This window comes from Nelumbo nucifera, chromosome 7 (genome assembly GCF_055504915.1).
Source record: "Nelumbo nucifera cultivar China Antique chromosome 7, China Antique-T2T, whole genome shotgun sequence".
In the NCBI taxonomy this organism is placed as follows: Eukaryota; Viridiplantae; Streptophyta; class Magnoliopsida; order Proteales; family Nelumbonaceae; genus Nelumbo; species Nelumbo nucifera.
In genome coordinates this window covers 19,402,291-19,421,944 of record NC_142655.1, presented here as the reverse complement: position 1 = coordinate 19,421,944, position 19,654 = coordinate 19,402,291, and the positions used below count along the sequence as shown (strand labels likewise).

General features: G+C 36.7%; 2 protein-coding genes across 3 annotated transcripts in view; one reads left to right on the top strand and one right to left on the bottom strand.

The window, feature by feature from the left end:
* The window catches only part of LOC104588278 (mediator of RNA polymerase II transcription subunit 15a-like), a 37,176-nt gene extending 31,267 nt beyond the window's left edge, over nt 1–5,909 (top strand). Inside the window, exons 10-12 of one of the 2 annotated variants that reach the window (XM_010246136.3) lie at nt 4,542–4,739; nt 4,829–4,917; nt 5,118–5,909. In XM_010246136.3, coding sequence (XP_010244438.1) covers nt 4,542–4,739; nt 4,829–4,917; nt 5,118–5,325 — 495 coding nt within the window. In that variant the 3' untranslated portion in view covers nt 5,326–5,909. Of the gene's footprint in view, nt 1–4,541; nt 4,740–4,828; nt 4,918–5,056 lie in introns of both variants that reach the window. The other variant, XM_088892070.1, reaches the window with a different exon arrangement.
* Nucleotides 5,910–16,346: 10,437 nt separating this feature from the next.
* Nucleotides 16,347–17,273, bottom strand: LOC104588288 (uncharacterized). Its single transcript, XM_010246156.1, has one exon. The coding sequence runs from the start codon at nt 17,271–17,273 to the stop codon at nt 16,347–16,349; it is 927 nt and encodes a 308-aa protein (XP_010244458.1).
* Between the last annotated feature and the right edge of the window lie 2,381 nt (nt 17,274–19,654).

The following is a 19,654-nucleotide window of genomic DNA, read 5'->3' as shown; positions in this document are numbered from 1 at the left end:
AATATGGGATAGTGTATCTAAATCATAATTCTCAGGTATTGAATGTTGCTCAAGCCTACTAGCTTTGAAGTAAGGAAAATAATCTCAAACGGTAAGAGAAATTCCTTACTCTATTTTGAACTTTGAAACCTCTATGGAAAAAGATTGATCATCTTAAGATGATAGAGTGAGAGAGCCAAAGATGCTGCAACACATCGAAGGTTGATGGAATTATACCAAGAGTAAAGTTTTGGGGTTGTCCAGCTCCGCCTATGTATGATTATAGGTGCAAGTTGGGTGGGCTGGGCTGGGTTTAAACTCAATCCAGGCATAACCCTAAGAATTGTTCCTAAGGCGCGAGCCCAAATTGTGCCCAAGGTAACTGTCCAAGGCTTGGGATGGGCTTGGTTTGGTTAATCAACCAACATTAAAATTTGATATAAATGTATGCATATATGTATGGTTTACCAAAAAAGAGTATGCATATGTGCATATATGCATGCAAATGTATCTATATATGCATATATGTACATAGTCGGGCTGGGTTTGGGCTACCTAAGGGCTAGGTTAGGGCCCATCTCAAAAAATAAAAATGCTTGGACTTTTTGGGCCCAAACTCAGCCAGTGTAAAATTGTGGGTTAGGGTTGGGCCTGCCCAAGTTGCACCCTATGAATGATTGATGTATTGCATGGCTTATTTATTCCATTTGAGAGCATAGATTCTCAATCACTTGAAGAGTTGGTGTTTCAGACTTGTTAGTTTCTTAGGCATAGGCCTTCATTAGGGGATGTTTGTCATTTGTTTATTACTTGCAGCATGGCATGCTTCATTTGGACTCTCTTTCTTGCTCTATTTAGGAAATCATGGCATCATTCCTCACTGCTACAAAAGATCTTTGCCATGTCGCCATCTTTTGGTGGTAGCAGGAAAACCAAAATATATTGAAGTTACCGTCCTATTTCTAGATTGCTGGGGGATGTGAATAGAAAGGACTTGACACAGTTTTGAAGGGAAGCCTGGAATAAGAGGCATCTTTATGCTGATATTAGTTCAATCTTTTTGGATTGGATGCTTGTCCATGAAGAGTTTCAAAATGTGAGTCTTATATAATGCAGATTTTGCATCGTCTCTTTGAGAGACACTTTGTTTTTGTATCCAAGTATTTTGTCAATACTATGCTTTTTGTAAATTATTTTCTCCTTCAATTATTTGTACATACGAGTCCAGATCTCATCCCAACAAAAAATGTTCCAATACATTCCAACTTGATTTGTGTCCACACATTCCATAAATGGTGAGTCCCAGTCTTATGGTGATATGCAGACACAGATCATGTTGGGACAATTTTTGTTGGGAGGGGATCCCAACTATTCATAAATTGGTATGTTAGGACGAAGGATTAAAGTATCGATATCGAGTATCATATTGGACAACTTGGATACGAATACGGATATGCTTTGGAAATGCATGGATATGAACGAAAAATATGAAAATGCATGGATACACTAGGAAAATACATACAAATTTTGTAAATATAATAATATCATTAAATTTAAGATCAAAATAATCACAAATAGAATATAAATACATAGGAAATGTATATTTTAGTGATATATATGAAGAAATACATTATAATTAATATATCAGGATGCATATATATTATATAATTTTATTAATAATGCATCAATCAAGAGTCCAAGGCACTAAACATATGCACCTATTATATTTTAATTATTACATAAATTATTTTTATTGTACTTTTTTAATTTTTTAACATTAACAAAAAGTCAACTAAATATTAAATTCTCAAGTACAAATTAAAATACAAATTAATAATTTATAAAAATCTAATGTTAATTTAAAGTATATTAAATTTGTTAAAATTTATAATATACATATCATATAAAAATTCATAATTTTTAATTACTAATATAATTATTCCTTTATTAATATTTTATTTATATAATTTTTCTAATATGAAAAATAATTTTTTGAAATAAATTTAGATTAATAGATTTGTTAAATTCAATTTAATGTTATATTCTTAAATATTTTATAAATGATATTTTTCTTTTCTATAAATAATAAATATGTTGTTATTAATGTAAATTAAAATATTAATTAATGATTTGTAAAAATATATAAAATTTTAATATGCATATTGATGTAACTGGTTCTAGTCACGTACCAATTTTTGTGATGTATCAATTTCTTTGGTTAAGTGCCTTGTCATTTGGCCTGCTCCCAAGAGAGGATGGTGGAGCTCCTTAGTGGTGAGCTACTTGGTGACGAGCTCCCTGGTGGTGAGCTACCTGGTGACGAGCTCCCTGGTGGTGAGCTGCCTGGTGACGAGCTCCCTGGTGGTGAGCTGCCTGGTGACGAGCTCCCTGGTGGTGAGCTGCCTGGTGACGAGCTCCCTGGTGGTGAGCTGCCTGGTGACGAGCTCCCTGCTCCTAGGCGGCCTGTAACTCAGGGGATGGTGGAGCTCCCTGGTGTAGCGCAACCCGGCTGCCCTCTGCATGAGGTGATCTCTCCTTTGTAGGCGGCGGGAGCTGAGGGACTTGCGAGAACTCCATCTTTTCCTCCTCTTTGTAGGCGGCGGGAGCTGAGGGACTTGCGAGAACTCCATCTTTTCCTCCTCTTTGTAGGCGGCGGGGGCTGAGGAACCTGCGAGAACTGAATCAGAGGACTCGGGGGTATTTTCCCGGTGGGGACTCTCTGATGCCTAAGTTAGCATTCTGATTGTAGGGAGCTTGGAGAGAAATGAGAGAGCTAGAGAGCAGGGATTACCTCCATTTTTCCATTCCCCCTTTGTCTTTGGGGGTCGGAGTCTTGAGTCCTTATATAGCGGTGTCCAGTCAAATCAGGCGTAACCGCCTCTGTCAAGTCAGGCATAACCGCCTCTGTCTCTCTGCCGCAGCCGTTACTGCCAGAGCTGAGGTGGCGGGTGTAGGCAGTTGTTGCAGGGTACAGCTTTGCCAGGCAAGGGACAACTCTCAGGGCTGGTAGGCATGGTGCCGCCTGGCGAGAGACGTGGGCGCAGGTCTCCGGATTTGTCAGGTACGGTTGTCAGGCAGGAGATCTTCCTGCGATACGCCGAGCTGCCCCTAAGTGGCGAGCTACCTATGCTAAGCTTCCTGTAAGTGCCGAGCTCTTCGTAAGACGCCAGGCTGCCTGTGGAGTGGCCAGTTGCCTGTAAGTGGCGAGCTGCCTATGCTGAGCTGCCCCTAAGTGGCGAGCTACCTATGCCGAGCTGCCCCTAAGTGGTGAGCTACCTATGTCGAGCTGCCCCTAAGTGGTGAGCTACCTATGCCGAGCTGCCTGTAGGTACCGAGCTGCCCCTAAGTGACGAGCTCTTCGTAAGACGCCAGGCTACCTGTAAGTGCCGAGCTGCCCCTAAGTGGCGAGCTACCTAGTTGTCAAGAAGCTGCACTTAGTTGGCATGAGGTGCTAGGTGTCATATTTTCACTGGAGGGCCAAATCCGCCCTCATCACATGTCATTTGCAAATTTATAAATTTTATTATTCTATTCTTAATATTTTATTTGTATAATTTTCTTGATATTAAAAATCATCTTTTTATATAAACATGGATTTGATAGATACTTTATTGTAGTAGTTCATAAAGTACTGTTTTTGAATATTATTCTTTTGAAATTTTAGTTAGAATTGTTAAACATAAACATGTGCTTTTTGTTTAAATAGCATGTAGAGACAAAAGTTAATAAATTTTATTTTATTTATTATCACAAGAACAAAAGTGATTTAGTGGCTTAGAATCACATTTAAGGTGCAAGGTTTGGGCATGCTCTAGTGATCTAGTTCGAACCATCATGCCTACAGTTTTTTATAGAGAAACACTGTGTATCGATGCATAGCGGTTTGTATTGGTGTGTATCAGCCGATACAGTGTGATACAGGCACTGTGTATCGATGAGTAGCGGCTTGTATCGTTGCGTATCGGCTGGTACAGTGCAATACAGGCCAATATGCATCTGTATCGCTACGATACAGATGGCTCACGGGATACACTTCTGTTCGTAGTGTATCTCGTACTGCCATAGGCCAATACCGATACGATACACCCCGTATCGGGCGTATCTTGTCAATACTTAAATCCTTGGCTAGGGCAGATAACAAAACTCCCTTTTTTATATCCAAGTTTTTTTTCCTGACATTTCATGAATCTGGAGGATATTGCAGCCACACTCCCTCTGATCTGGTATATTGAAAAGTGAAAGAGCAGAAAATTTGAGTTGTCACATCCTTAATTGCAGAAATGTATTTTATAATAAAAATAAAGCACTTAAAATGCAACATCAGCATTATCTATGAAATAGGTCTCCAACAGACATTTCATAAACACTGGGTATTGTTGGTGATTATGGTGAAGTGCAATGCCAAAAAACGCAGCTATGCTATACACCCCCAAGGATTATAGGGTGATTTCTCCTACCTCAGGATAGTTTCTAGATTTTTTTCCCCTTTTTCTCTTGTTCTTATTAATTACTTTTTATCTTAAATCTATTATTGGAAAATAATGGGTCTCCTGTTGTTGCAGGCCAGCCATGCTCTTTTGAAGGAAATTGATGAGATAAACCAGCAGTTAATTGATACTGTAGTGGATGTTAGTGATGAGGATGTTGAACCAACTGCAGGAGTAGCTGTTGAAAGTGGTGAAGGAACTGTTGTTAAGTGCTCCTTCAGTGCTGTGGCGCTCAGTCCAAACGTGAAATCACAATATGCTTCAGCACAAATGGTAAGATTTGTAACTTCTAATCCTTGTCTGACCCTTTTTTAGTTTTACTCTTATCTGCTTGTTTTCACTTCTGTTTGCCCCTTTTGCAGTCTCCAATTTTGCCATTACGGTTGCTTGTTCCAACAAATTATCCAAATTGTTCCCCTATACTCTTGGACAGGTTACCAGTTGAATTGAGGTAAGCCAATGAAACACCTCATACTTATTTTTTATGTAGATTCAAGAGCTCCAAAATTGGATGCATGTCCTTCTGTTGGATCACTTTATCAATTGCTATTTGCTAATAAATCATATCCTTTCCTTCATCTGTTCACCAGCAATCTTCAAGGAATTTACTGTTATGACATGAAATTTTGTGTTTACATGCTTCTATAACAGTAAGGAAAATGATGATCTTTCACTAAAAGCAAAGTCAAGGTTTCGCATCTCACTTCGCAGCCTTTCACATCCCATGTCTCTTGGAGATATGGCAAAGACTTGGGATGTTTGCGCTCGTGCAGTAGTCTTGGAGTATGCTCAGAAGAGTGGAGGGAGGAGCTTCAGCTCAAGATATGGTACTTGGGAGAGCTGTGTTAATGCAACTTGACCATCTTGTACTACTACTATGATGTTACCAATTAATATTGTTTCAATGGAGTGTACAAAGGCAGAACTGCATTTCTGGAATAGATCATCTATGCCAGATTCATGGTTGCAGCCGTTGATGCCATGCTCTGAACAAGCCCCTCAGTGGTTGGCTACATTTGTTATCTGAGCTTTCAGCTGAAGGGAGTACAGTTCAACGCGAAATCCTAAGCTGTATTAGATGTGATTATAATGCTTATATGACTGAATTGGAGGTCGGCAGTTATGCATGCAAGGCATCCATCTTCTTTGTGTTGGTCATGCAAGGCATCCATCCCCGACTGGACCGAGTGTCACTTTATAGTTTGTATGTTTGTTATATGTTTGTATCCTCCCATTGAGCTTGTGTTCAGCTGTATAGTTTGCCAGTATCATATCTTTCAGTTGTAATGTGGGAGTCATGGTTGATGCTCTCTGGTGCTACTAGACAGTTCCTTGTTTGTTTGCCTTTATATTTGAGCGCTGTTTGGTTGCATGTAAAATGAATGACTACTAATTATTGAGAATGATATTCCCATCAAGGTTCAAAATATCCCAAATTCCCAACCACCGGTGCATATTGACCGATATACAGAATTTGTGTATTCAGATATCGGTACTTTGACCCTTGGTCCAATTTTTCACCTAGTCGTTTTCCAAACAGAGGCTGCACATCTATTTATATTTTCGATCACTTGGTATGTTTTTCGATTTTCTGGGGTTGGTTTTCATTTTAAAAAGTTAGGAGGTACCTATTGAATATCAACTTCTAAGGAAATTATTTGTTTCTCTGTTTTTAAAACCGACCCGGAGAACGAACCTGTCAGGGGTCTGGTTCCCGGGTCGAATGGGGTTGGTTCGTTTTGACAAAAAAAATAAAAAAAATTAAAAGAAATAAAAAATAAAAAATGGTCAAAACTGTTCAAACGGTTAACCACCCTGGTCAGTGGTTTGCTGACCAAAATCAACGGTTTTTGGGAAAAATTCGATTTTGGGGAAAATGAAATTGGTTCCTGGTTTTTTCAGTCCGACCGTTCGGTCCAGTCCGGGTTTGAAAACCATGATTTGTTTTGTTTGTTTATTGCGAGGTTTACAATATTGAGACAATATGTAGGTATATCATATCAATTTATTTAAGATGGGCATGTGCATGGTTAGACTGACGTAGGTGCTCGCCCTTCATTCCTCCTGTGCTAATCAGTATCATTTATCCAATCCGTGTTGGGGGATGTGAACCAGTGCTGGTTTATCATTTATCAATCCTTGTTGGGGGGATATGGAACCCTCTACAGGTTTATATGAGCTGATACTGAATAACAAACTTCTTGACCGTGGAATGATATGGCACTCTTTGAGCATATTTTTTTGAAAAAGATGGTAACTTTATTAAAGAAATAGAGGGTACATAAGACGATGTACACAGAAAATACAATTCAAGAGTTAAGTAGAAAGAGAATTATCATTAAACAAGACATTCCTGTGAGCACCAGCTTTTGCTAGACCATCCGCAGAGCTAGGGATCCAACCTAGCTTCGCATTTAGGTTGAGAAGGATATCCCTTGCTTCAGTCAAAAAATGAGTTAAAGCCCATGGCCCACAACCCACTGCCAGAGTCAGCAAGCCACCTGATTGTATTTGCTGAATTTCCTTTTATGGTGATGTTCTGAAAACCCAGATCTCTCGCAATCCTGATTCTAATTAGTGCTGCCATAATTTCAGCGTTTGTTGAAGAGGCTATCCCTATTGGTCCACTGAGAGCTCAAATAACTGTGCCATCTCTTTGAGCAGATTTCTCATCTCAATTTCAAGCTTTTCATTTTCAACCTAGATGCTTGTGGATAGACCTGTTCATTCAGGTCTAAGCCTGGCCTGACCATTGGGCCCAGATATTGTACCCGGGCATGGCTTGTAAATTGGGCAAAAAGATCTTTTTTGGTTTTGTTTTTTACTCAATAGAAAAAAAAAACTGATTTATTTATATTAAATGACCTTAGAACCCAAAAACGTTGAAATACCTCGGTATGACTTGAGAAAAGAGAAGAGTAACAAAGAAAAGAATATATTATACGTTTTTATTATTTAAAATATTATTGGGCTTGGGCTTGGGCTTAGGCCAGGCTTTTTTGAGAAATCCTGAGTCTAGCTTGAAAAATGTCAGGCCTAGTGTTTTGGGCCCAAGCCCGAGCCTGCATGGCTGTAATAATGTCCAAGTCCAACAAAGAAAAGGCCAGGCCGGGCCAGCTTGTCTGGCTACCCGGCCCATGAGTGGGTTTACTTTTGGGAGAGTTCTTTTCTTCAAAAAACACATTATTTTGATAGAAATCTGCGGACAATTCATTGGAGCTAAGAAGAGCAATGCACTTTTTTTCATTAGTGTTTCTGTTTTTTTCATTCATCTATGGCAACATGTATATGCATTTCTACCTAAGGTTTTTAAAATCAGATTGTACAGGAAACCGTTCTGGGTCCAGTTCCCGGGTCGAACAGTCTGACTGTCCGGTCCGAATGGATGGCCTGTTCTGACAAAAAAAAAATAAAAAAAAAAACAAAAATGGTCAAAAGCCGTTGTCTGGGTTGACAGTTCGACTGCCCGAGTCAGCGATTTGTTGACCAAATCAATAATTTTTGGGGGTAAAACAGAATGGATCAGGTGACTGGTTCGTAGTTTTTCTGATCTGGTCAATTTTGAAAGTACTGAGTTATACCAAGACATTGTTTCTTGACTGTATTAAAATTCTGCATCACACATACAGCATTGTATGAAACTTATATATGATTGATTTGACATAATAGATTTAACATGGAAATTATTTATTTAATTTAATATTAATTTCTTGATATGACTAATTTGACATTAATTAAACTTGTGTGGAAATTGTTTTCTCTCCAATTTTATGCTTTACATTAATTAAAATATCCAGAATTTAGCTTGTCAATATGATGAATATTACTTTTTTTTTTTTATGAGTTGTACTTGTATTTGAGTGCCAATGATAATCAAAACGGTATTCATCAAATACAATTCCAATAAAGGTTTTGCAAATTATTTCTGGTAAAACTGTTTCTGTTCTTCAATACGTTTACTTTGTGCATTCCCCCTTAAATCATCGGGGAAAATAATAAGAAAATAAATGATCAGAGAACAGTTAAATATAATAAATGATGATTGGATCTTTACACATTTTGGAATTCTTCTACACAAAAGATTTTGATTAGGTCTATTCAACCATCAGTTTATGGAGCAAGAATGGTTTTACCTATTTTTTTCTTTTGAATATTAAAAATTATAGTGCCATCTTTAAATATGGGTTCATCACTGTAGCAAGGGCGTTTATTTGAGAGACAAAATCGTGTCGAAGCTCTAATTCTGGATATTTTACACTTGGGCGTTGTTTGGTTGCAGTGCAAATTTGTAAATGTATGAAAGTGCAGAAAGGGTCGAGTATAATTATGTTTTGGTTTACTTTTGTTTCATATTTTTGGCTGTCTCTAATTTGTTTGTGAGAAGTAAAATGAAATGATTTCCACTTTAAATAAAAGGAAATGGAGGTAAGAGGAGGGTTATTTTTATAGGAGTAAGGTAGAACGTAAGATGATGGGAATGTGCCAATCAGCTGGTTGGTAAGGTCTCCTACTGGTCGTAGCTGAGATTTGAGATCGAATCCTGCCTGCACTTGGGTTGGGGATGGGCTACCCCCATTTTGTGTTAGCCCTTCAAAAGATAAAAAAAAAGGTAGAATGCAAGATGATGAGGTTCCCGCTTTTCATATGAGAAAGAATTCAGATAAGAGAAATGTAGTGAAAATTTTGTGGTGCTAATGAGTGCAAATGAGAAGAAGTACAAATTTTATATAACTTAGAGATGCAAACCTTAAATTCATAAGACTCATTTTGTAAGGAGTACAAATACAAATATATACAATACAAAACCATGGCAAAACTGAACTAGGTATAGATTTTGCACCCAGTAAAGATTTACACTGCATCCAATCACAGCCCTAGTATCAAATATCCATATTCCAGAATCGAACCAGAATGACAGTATCATACATCTGTATTCCATTAAATATGCCATTTGGCTAGTGATGGACCACCCATGAGAAAGCGTCTTAATGGTAGAGGATGAGACATGGACCCTATATTATGTGCTCTTCTAGTCTGCTTGTCTTGATCATCATCAATATGTGGACCACATATTCATCGATTGCTTGGTTGCTAGGGTTGTGTTTGGTATCATTGCTATCTCTATCACCTGAAAACGTTTTTGGGTTGATCAATATAAATTGATATACACTTGTTATTTGTGGATATTTATGGTTGAGATGGATATAATTTAAAAATGCATGTATGAGAGGCTATTTCTAGAAGCATCAATTGTTGTTTCTTGCTCAAAGGGGGTGAAGTCTATTGGAAAGTTGGGCTTACTGAAACTTGGAGGAGAAGCTCTGAGGCACATATGAAAACATTGTCTTTATAACGTTATTTGCCCCCACTCAGTTCCACTGACTTTGCTTTTGGGTTACAGGCAAATCCGTTTCTAGGGTACAACTGAACCTTGGCGAGAGTCTACAACCAACAAAGTTGAAGATTCTTCGAAAAAATCTTCTGTGAAATAGTAGCAAATTGAATAGTAGGGGTGCTCACGGTTCGGTGTGGGGCATTTTTCAGAACCGAACTAGTACTATCAGTTTTTGGTATACTGGTAACCGGAACTGAACTAAAACCAATCGGTTAATCGGTTGACCGGTTCGGTTAACCATTAGTTCATTTTGTCAGTTTTTTGGTTTTTTAATTTTTACAATATATATTATAAAAAGTATATAAATATATAATAAAAAATTATAAATATATATAAAATATTATATTTTAAATAGTAAATAATATATAATATATTATGAATATATATTTATATATATAATGCAAATTTATTAATTTATAATATATAAAAATATAATATATATATACTGGTCGGTTCGGTTAATCGCCAGTTTTCTATATTGGTTCACCAAAACCGAACTGATACCTTCGATTTTTTAAAAACACCAAACCAAACCAAATCGACCGGTTTGGTTAATTGATTTTTTGGTTCGATTTCGGTTGGTTCGGTTTTTCGATTTTTTTTGCTCACCCCTATTGAACAGAGAGACGAGTGATTTTCGAAAAGCTTGTGTGTGCATTTGCTTGATTCATGCTCCTTAAATAATTTTTGAAGAGGCATGGAGCATAGGAAGGTGCTAGTTTAGAAAATGCTCATTAAATGGTCACAATTTCAAATATTGTGATTGTTAAAAAGGTAGTTAACAGTTAATGATTGTTAATTTTGAATAGTGCCTCTTGATTACACCTGATCGAATCATGACCGTTGAAACGTCAACGGTTAGCCTCGCACCAAAAGTCAAACCCGTCATTCACGAGCAAAGTGTAAGCAAAGCCTCTAAAGCGCCTCATTGCGCTGCACACATGCGTGCATGTGTGTTGCATGGTAGCAAGCCTCCATACTCTCCTCTTTATTTCTAAGGAGTGTAAGTAAGCTCCTATTTAAAAAGTCAAAACAAGTTTTGTAATTTTCCAATGTGGAACAAGTTGAAAGTTGGTTTCAGTAAGAGAAAAACTATTTTCCAAGACTTGTGTGCAAGTGTGTTTTTCATGTAACTGATCAATCAAACCCCATTGGATTTAATCTCTAATGAGATTAAAATCCAACAATCCCTCACTTTGATTGATCAATTACATAGGTCTCTCTCAATTCAAACTAGTATGACATAGTTATGCATACAAAATGTGTTTTATAACTTAAAACTTCTATTAGTACAGATATCTCAGGGCCTTGCCAAAATTATTGATGGCAAGATCTTAAACCAATTACTTTCAAGATAGACCGGAGATACCCATATACATAAAAATGTTCAATCTCTGCAAGAGTTTCAAATTTTTGCTCAGCACTGTTATGGCCATGTGCTTCTTTCCTGGTTTCATGAACAATCCGAGAGCAAACCCAAGATCTCATGAGAAGCGGCACCACTTCTATGTTCATGTAAGTGAAATTCCACTATGTGTTTCGTTACTTACACATTTCAGAACTTCATTAAGAGTTTAATTCAACCTCTTATCATAATAGACAACACTGTTTATATTGCGATGGAAAATTTCTCAATGTTAGTGGTAACAGTCACATTACAGTAACTTGTTGTTACTAATTAAACCCAATACTGGTGTTTTCAGTTCAGGTCGGGTTATCATTATTGGTGACTAAGTAAAGGGTTTTAATCCCACGTATTCAAGTTTGGCTAACACTAGCCATCGAGTCATTATACATACACATATAGAGGGTATTCTTGTAATTTGGTCTAACTTCTAACCCCTAACCTTAAAGTATGTGATTTTTTCACTATTTTCTTTTGGCCTTTTCTTTTACTCTGGAGAAACGAAACCTTGAAACACATAAACCAATTTTCAACCCAAATTAATAATGGTTCTTGAGTTTTCAAAGAGTATCACAAAAATACTATTGAAAGACTATGAGATGGATTGGGTTGGTATTGAATTGAATCCGGGTTCAGAATATGCATAGTATTGAGTTGGGTTGGGTTAGGTTTGAGTGAAAGAATGGAAGGCTCAGGTTAGGGTTGAGTCAAAGTTGTGTCAATCTACCCAAGCCTATAGGGCTCAACTTATTGCCAACCTAACCCATGTCGTAGTCTTTCAATTGTATTTTTGTGATACATTTTAAAAACTCAAGAATTATTAATTTAAGTTGGAAATTGGTTTATGGGTTATTGGCTATTCTGCATTTTATTACGTATGGACTTTTTGAGAGAAAATGAAGTGGAAAGAGCCTATGACATTCTTAATTAGGGGTGATCATGTGCCAAGTTAAGCTATGGGCCTACTATAAAACTTTATTAATGTAATTATTTTAAATAAAATTTAAATTAATAAAAAATAGTTTTAAGATTAATGAATTTCTCATAGTAAAATTAATTTTATAAGAACACCGGCGTGTTCACTTGTGATAGGTAGCTTAGCCCGGTGCACACAATCTTGTCTTCAACTAATCCAGGTTCTGGATGGACGGAGAAGGGTAGAGAGATTTTAGGAGTACTTTTAGGTAATTGGAATGGGAAGACAAAAGGGTGATGACTTGGCAAATTGGGAGTGGTGGGAATGAGAAGGGAGAGAATTAAGGAGAACGCAAGAAGGGAGGTTGGGAGAAAGGAGAGGCCACGTGACATAGACAACCTTGCTTTGTATATATAGTATATGTTTGGCATCGATGCTGTAGATACAACACCATTGCTGCTGATGTATGGATTGGAAGCACCATTTTCTGAGTAAACAATGCCTTTTTTTTTGTTTAGAAAGGTTGCTGCTAGGTAGGATGTTTCCTAGAGCAACAACAATATTTTCTATTTGGTACCAATGCTCCAGGAAACATTTTCAGCACTGGTACCTATTATCTAGTGCCACATCATATCCTTGTCACTACCACCTCATGTCCCTATTGGCAGTAACAAGCTGCAGCTCCAGGAAACGCCGAATTCAACATTGCTCCAAACCATGCCTTCTCAATTTCCAAGGTGTGATTTAGAGCACCACTTTCTATGGAAAAATGGTTCCAAACAAATAGGCATTTCCTGAAGCACAGTTTTTTTCGACATAACGCTGATGTATCACCATTTTCTAGAACAACGGCAACGATGCCAAACAGACGCTAGTATAGATGGCTGATAGATATTTGGTCGATGAAGACTATAGCGCAAGTGTTTATGACAAACACTTAGAGAAGCCAACAGAATGGCAGATTGCTTGGCCAATACGGTCATTTTGTGGAACAAGTACCTACCATTACCAAGCTTACACCAAAGGTGAAATTCCTGTCCTCTTAGCATTATTTTGTCAAGTGACAGTGTTAGAATTTTTACTCTAGTTCTGAGAATATTCATAGGTAGTGTTTGGTATCATGGACAGGCATTATAGAGTTGTTGTGCTATTATAGGTAGGTGTCATTTAGGCGTTTTTCACTTAAACAAACCAAAACCCTGTTTAGTTGGTTGAACAAGTACAAATGTTTAATATTTTTCATTTTTGGATTATGTGAAATGATTTTTGAAGGAAACACCATTTGGATGTTTTTATTAGAGGGCACTGTGTGTGCATTTTGTCTTATTAGGCGCCTAATTATTTTTAATTTTTTATTCATGATAAATAAAATTTAACATTGTACTTTGTGCCTAATACATTTTTTTTTGTTTTCCAATGCATAAATCAAGTATAAAAACAAATTTTTAATTGTACAACACCTTATACCAAAAACCCTCATAATAAATTCTATTGTTTTCACCGTTGTTATAATTGTTAATTTGTTATTGTTGTATCCAATAGGGGTGAGCAAAAAGAATCGGAAAACTGAACAAAAAAATCGATTAATCAAATTAATTAATTTGGTTTTGGTTTGATATTCTTAAAAAGTCAATAGTTTTGATTCGGTTTCGATTAACTTTTTAAAAAAGTCGACGGTTAATCGAACCGACCAGTATATATACTAATATATTATATTATATAATTTATATATTATATTTTTTAAAATTGAATAAATGAATAGTCGAATATCCCTTTTCTAGTTTTCTTCCTCTATTCGAATTAATTTAATACCCTTTCCCAGTTCCCCTATCTCTCTCAGTTCTCAGTTCATAGTTTCTCATCTCTCTTCTTCTTCCCCAATGGGAAAAAGCCCAGACCGACCGATGGTCTCTGATTGGCCAACACCAACGGTCTCTCAGTAGTCAGTTCTCTCTCTCTCAGTCACTCTCTCTCATCTCTCTTCTTCTTTCCCAACAAGAAAAGCCCAGACCGACCAACGCCAACGGTCTCTCAGTAGTCAATTCTCTCTCTCTCTCTCTGTCACTTTCTCTCATCTCTCTTCTTCTTCCCCAACAGGAAAAAGCCCAAACCTAAAATATGGTTGCCACATTTAGTGCTTGTTCGCCAAGGCTTTTCCAAAGCGGCCTTTGGCTTTGCAAGGTGCCTACAATTAATGTTTCGTGAAAATGTGGAAAGCACAAATTTGTTGTCTTATTTCGGCAAAGAAAAATTAAAGAAAACAACTTTTAGTCGAAGCTTCTTTATGTGGCTTTTTTCAAAGCAGTTCAACCAAGGCTTCTGTCTTCCCAAACAGATCCTTAATTCTCAATTTAGGATGGCTTCTGGTATTTGTGACTTGTGTGGTTGGCTCCACCCAGTAGCCTATAAGTATAAGCAATGTTTGGTGAAAAATCCATTGAATCCAACCAAAATTTTGTTTTTCCATGAAGTTCCTTTTTTTAGTTTTTTTTTTTTGAGAAAAGGTAAGGTAAATTTTATTAGAAGCATAAAGCTCAATGAAACAACTCAATCAAGGCTTCACAGCCCTCCCAAATGGGCTCTTCTTTTAATGGCAGCTTTTGTCTTTGTGAGGTGGGTCTCGTTAGGACAGTATATAAGCAATGTTTGGTGAAAAATATGGAAAGCCCAAATTTGCTGTCTCAGAAAAAGGACTTCGCTTCTTATGATGGCTTCTCTATTAATGCAGCTCAGTGTAAAAGCATCTAATTAAACCAAAGCTTCGGCCCACCCAAACAGGCCTCAATTCTATGCAATAATTCATGTTTGGTTGGTGGCTATTTGAATCAAAATACAAGATTTGAATTTTTGTTAATTCAACTAATTCGTTTCACTGACCCATTTAAGCTTAGGATGCCAATTACTCATAAGAGCTTTAGAAACAAGAGTAGTAATCTGGGCCCCATCTTTTAGATGAACTGCACACTATTATATCAACCAACCCCCTTCACTGCCAAACTAGATTAGCTATGGTTGGGCCTTCTTATCCCTTTTCAGTTACCACATTTGAAATTGATTTTAGTGTGAAAAGAAAGACAACCAATTAAAGCCAAGTTGTTACTGGCTGAACTATAAATCTATATAAAGCTTACTAAAAATAACACCAACCTATTAATTCAGAACTTAATTTCAAATATGTACCTAAGTTTGGATCACCTGTAAATAAAACACGTTTCAACCCTCTACCAACATGATCTTATACCACACATCTCATATATGGCAGGCCCTACTTTTAACGTCGGATCCAGCAGTCTCATGGTGAGATGTACGGTGTTAGATCTAGTTGGCAGAGGATTGGAACATATTTTATTGGCAGAATATCTCAACTCAAAATGAAGTGTCTCTCTTCACTTGCTAATCAAATCTTGTATTAATGAACACAAATCATAACGTTTAAGGATTTTGAGATTTCATTCCACCTTTTTTAAACGCCTAACGGATTACATGGGCTTTTTCAATTTCTATTTTCCAATTAGGTGCTTGTAAAACAATACCTTGGCAACCTGCCCAAAGATAGAAAACCCTATTAAGAAACTTCTTTATTATGGGGAAGAAAAGAAAAGCTTACAAAATTCCTACTTGTAAGATTTGACATGTAAGCCTAGCATCAATGCAATATAGAATCTTTTATGTCTGAATGGTCAGACTTTATCAGGCTTTAAGGATTAAAATATTAATACGATACATCATTCTTCTCGGACTTAGGTATTGGCCATGTTGATATTTTAATAATTTCCATGCTTATTTAACCATAGAGCCTTAAGCTTACCATAGCTATTAAAGTTTTATAGATCAGATAGTTGAATTTTTAATGACCCAGAAATTGAATTGTTAATTAAGATCTGTAAATTAGATAGTTGAATTGGTTGATTTTTTTTGACTTATTATTTAATTTCTGCTTTTAGGGCCCTTCACATCACTTCCTTTGCTTTACACATGCAGAAATAAAATTTCAAAGATTGCTTTATAATAAAATAAAACGGACTAATGACAAACTATGTATATATATATATATATATATAAACATTGCAATTCAAAAATAATGAAAAGGAAACCCTAGCTACCATGAAAACAGTCATGCACAGGTAAAACAAATTAAAACAATAACAACAAGAATTAATCATATCAGAGCTTGAGAGATAAGTCAGGCTCTTGTGCTTCACTTGGGTGATTTTCCGAAGGAACACCTCTGGAATGATAATCACCACAGCCACCACCACCACCACCATCAACCGCTCTATTTGCTGCAATGTTCAAAGCTGGTATAGCCGAGGAATCTCCAAACAAGTTAATGGGAGCACCAGAATCAAACGTAGCCACTCCTGGCATTCTGAACCCATTATTGCCAGCCCAACAATCATCCATCCTCAGCCTAGACACTGCAGACTGAGCATTCACCATGGCAGCTGATCTTAACCCCCCACCACCGCCATGGCTGTAACGATATCCCTGAGTAGTAGAGGAGGACCATGGATGATAAGCCTTGTGAATCATAGGATGCAGCTGCACATGGCTGGATGCAGTAGGAGACGATCTATTCAGAGACCCATTGAGGTGAAGTGCTGATATGCTTGAATATGGGTGGTATCGTCCATATGGGTATCCCAGAGCAATTGCAGCTAGCCCCTGTTCTCTTTTCGCCATGGATCTCTCTCGTTTGTGGGCGTTCTGATGCCCACCCAATGCCTGTGAGCTATCAAACTTCCTCTTACAGTAAGTACAGTAGAAAGATTTCCTCTCTGCAGATTTCTTCAAGCGTGATTCCGGTGCGGCCTCCGGTGGCTGAGAGGAAGACCCCCCAGCCAAACAGTTCAGAAGATTGAGTTCCTGCTGCTTGGAGCTTTCACTCAACTCCTCATGTGTTAGTTTCAGATCAAACGAAACCCCAGATTCAGATATCACCTTTGGTGCCGGCTCCGCTGTTTCCCGGAGCTTTCCTTTGTTGTTTCTGTCTTCTGTGTCTTTGCATGGAGAAGACCCGGCTGAGCCTGCTGAAACGCTTGAGGTCTCTGAGAGACAGGCTTCTGCAACTGGTGCTTCCATGACAGACATGGTGAAGAGCTAATACTGTGTGTTGTTGATGAGACTGCAATTGTTATATAAAGCTTCAGTTTGAATTTATAGAGACGAAAGATATGTTTGGTATTTATGATGAGTGAATGCTGTATCTTCCATCAATAGAAGGATATCCTGGTATGCATGGCCTTATAATAGTAAACTACCATAGAAGAAAGCTTTTGGAGGTTTTCTGTCTTCTGAGAAGCTTTTCTGTGAATTTATTCCAGAAATATATCACAGTACCGACTTAGTACGTTACATTCATAACTCATACTTCTGTAAATGACTCAGCTAAGCTCTGTCCTATTTATATGATGAGTGAGAAGGATTGCTCCAGGAGATTATTTCCATCTTTGGTTCTTAACACGTGAGGCATAACATAATTTTATGGGATTTTCTCTATCAATGTAGATTCTGATTTCTGGTTAGTCCACCCAAGGTGTGTTTGGTTTGACAGAAGATAAGAGAGCAGCAGAAACTTGAGGGAATTTCTTCTGTTTCTTTTTGTTTTCTCTTTTTTTTTTATTTATTTTTATCAACTCAAACATGACCTTAATAATCAATGAGTCAACCCAACCGTGACGTTACAATATAGTCAAATAATTTCAAAAATTAATTACCTTCGCCTATCCAAACTTGACTCTGTAGTTCATCCGTTCCAATAGTCTAAATCATGGGCTTTGATTTTGCTGAGGAATTTCTTGAAATTACAATATACTTCCATTTCAAGTGAATGAAATCACAATATAACCGAAATTTGGACTAAAAATTTGAAATGAAAATTTGTTAAAACTTAAATGCAATGCAATGAGTAATAATTTTAATTAAAAATAAAAAGAGTAAAAGCCCATGAATGGTAAATTGTTTTCTGGTCCAAAAGGACACCCTATATTCCTCTCCCCATGTATCCTATATATATATATATTGGGAAATTGTCTAAAACTCACCATGAGTTTTTAGCATTTCTCTTAAACTCACCACAACTTTTCAAAACGTCTAAAACTCACCATGTCAGTAAGTTTTTATTTTCTAAAACTCACATTCCATTAGTGCATCATTAATGTTTCTTAACGGAGGTGTCCACGTCAGCATAAATAACAATTTTTATGACCAAATCACCCTTGAATGGCGAGTTAGAGGAAAAGGGTATTTTTCATTTTTCATTTTTTTACATTTTAGTGTTTTGTTATAATTTCTAATGTTTTTTATAATTTTTTTTTATATTTTCTATCTACAACCTATAAAATTTCCTGTATTTTTTGTTATTTATTTGCAATTTCTGTGTTTTTCTATACTTTTTGGTGTTTTTTCTACAGTTTTGTTTTTCAATTTCTATAGTTTCTATAAGTTTTTATTTTGTGTGCAATTTCTATAATTTTTTATATTTTTTTCAATTTCTGTGTTTTTATGTATTTTATATTTGAAAATATTATTTGAACTTTTCCTTTTTTTTCATATCTAAATATTAAAATATATGTATATATTTTATATATGTTTATATTTTGTATTTTTCTGTGAAGGTTAAAATGGTAATATATTAACAGTCGTTAGTCTTTTTAACGTCAAGTTAGTGACATGGTGAGTTTTAGACATTTTGAAATGTTGTGAGTTTAAGAGAAATGCTAAAAACTCATGGTGAGTTTTTGACAATTTCCCCCCTTTTTTTTTGTTACAGAGGATAGTTTTCTGTGCAAAAGATCTTGCCACAGTTATTATTGGCTACATAAACCACCGATACAAGGTGGGTTATAGCTAGGGCTACTGGGGAGTGGATGAATTAAAAATGTGGTAAATCCAGGGGTCTCCTACCAAGTATTAATTAGCTGGTTTGGATCAGCCACACACACCATCCATCACTTAAGTACGTCATGTGGCAATGCTCTAAGGGCCTATTTGGTTCATGGGAAGGGTCTGGAATCGGAATTGAAATGTCCCATTTTCATTCCCATTCCAACTATTGTATTAGGTGGAATCGAAATCCCTTTCCCATTTCTGGTGGAATGAATATTTCTCCATTTGAGGTAATGGTCATTCCTTTCCCCTTTCTTGAGAATAAAATCCCATTTTGATTACTGTTTGAACTAAACAAACTATAAAAATAGAGATTATTCTGATTCCAATTTTAATAGATTTTGATTCTGATTCTGATTTGAACCAAATGGGCCCTATTAATTTCCATTTCCTTCCATCTAGTAGAACGAAAAATCAATTATGTTCTGAAATTAAAAAGCTTCTGTTTTTCTACTTTTGATATTACATAGATTAGTGGGGACTCGGTGGTGGGGACAGACAGTAAAAATTTCATCAGTCAATCAATAAATCACCACTATGTTTATTTCTCGAGTCTTAGGGTCTAGAGTTTAGGATCTTATTAA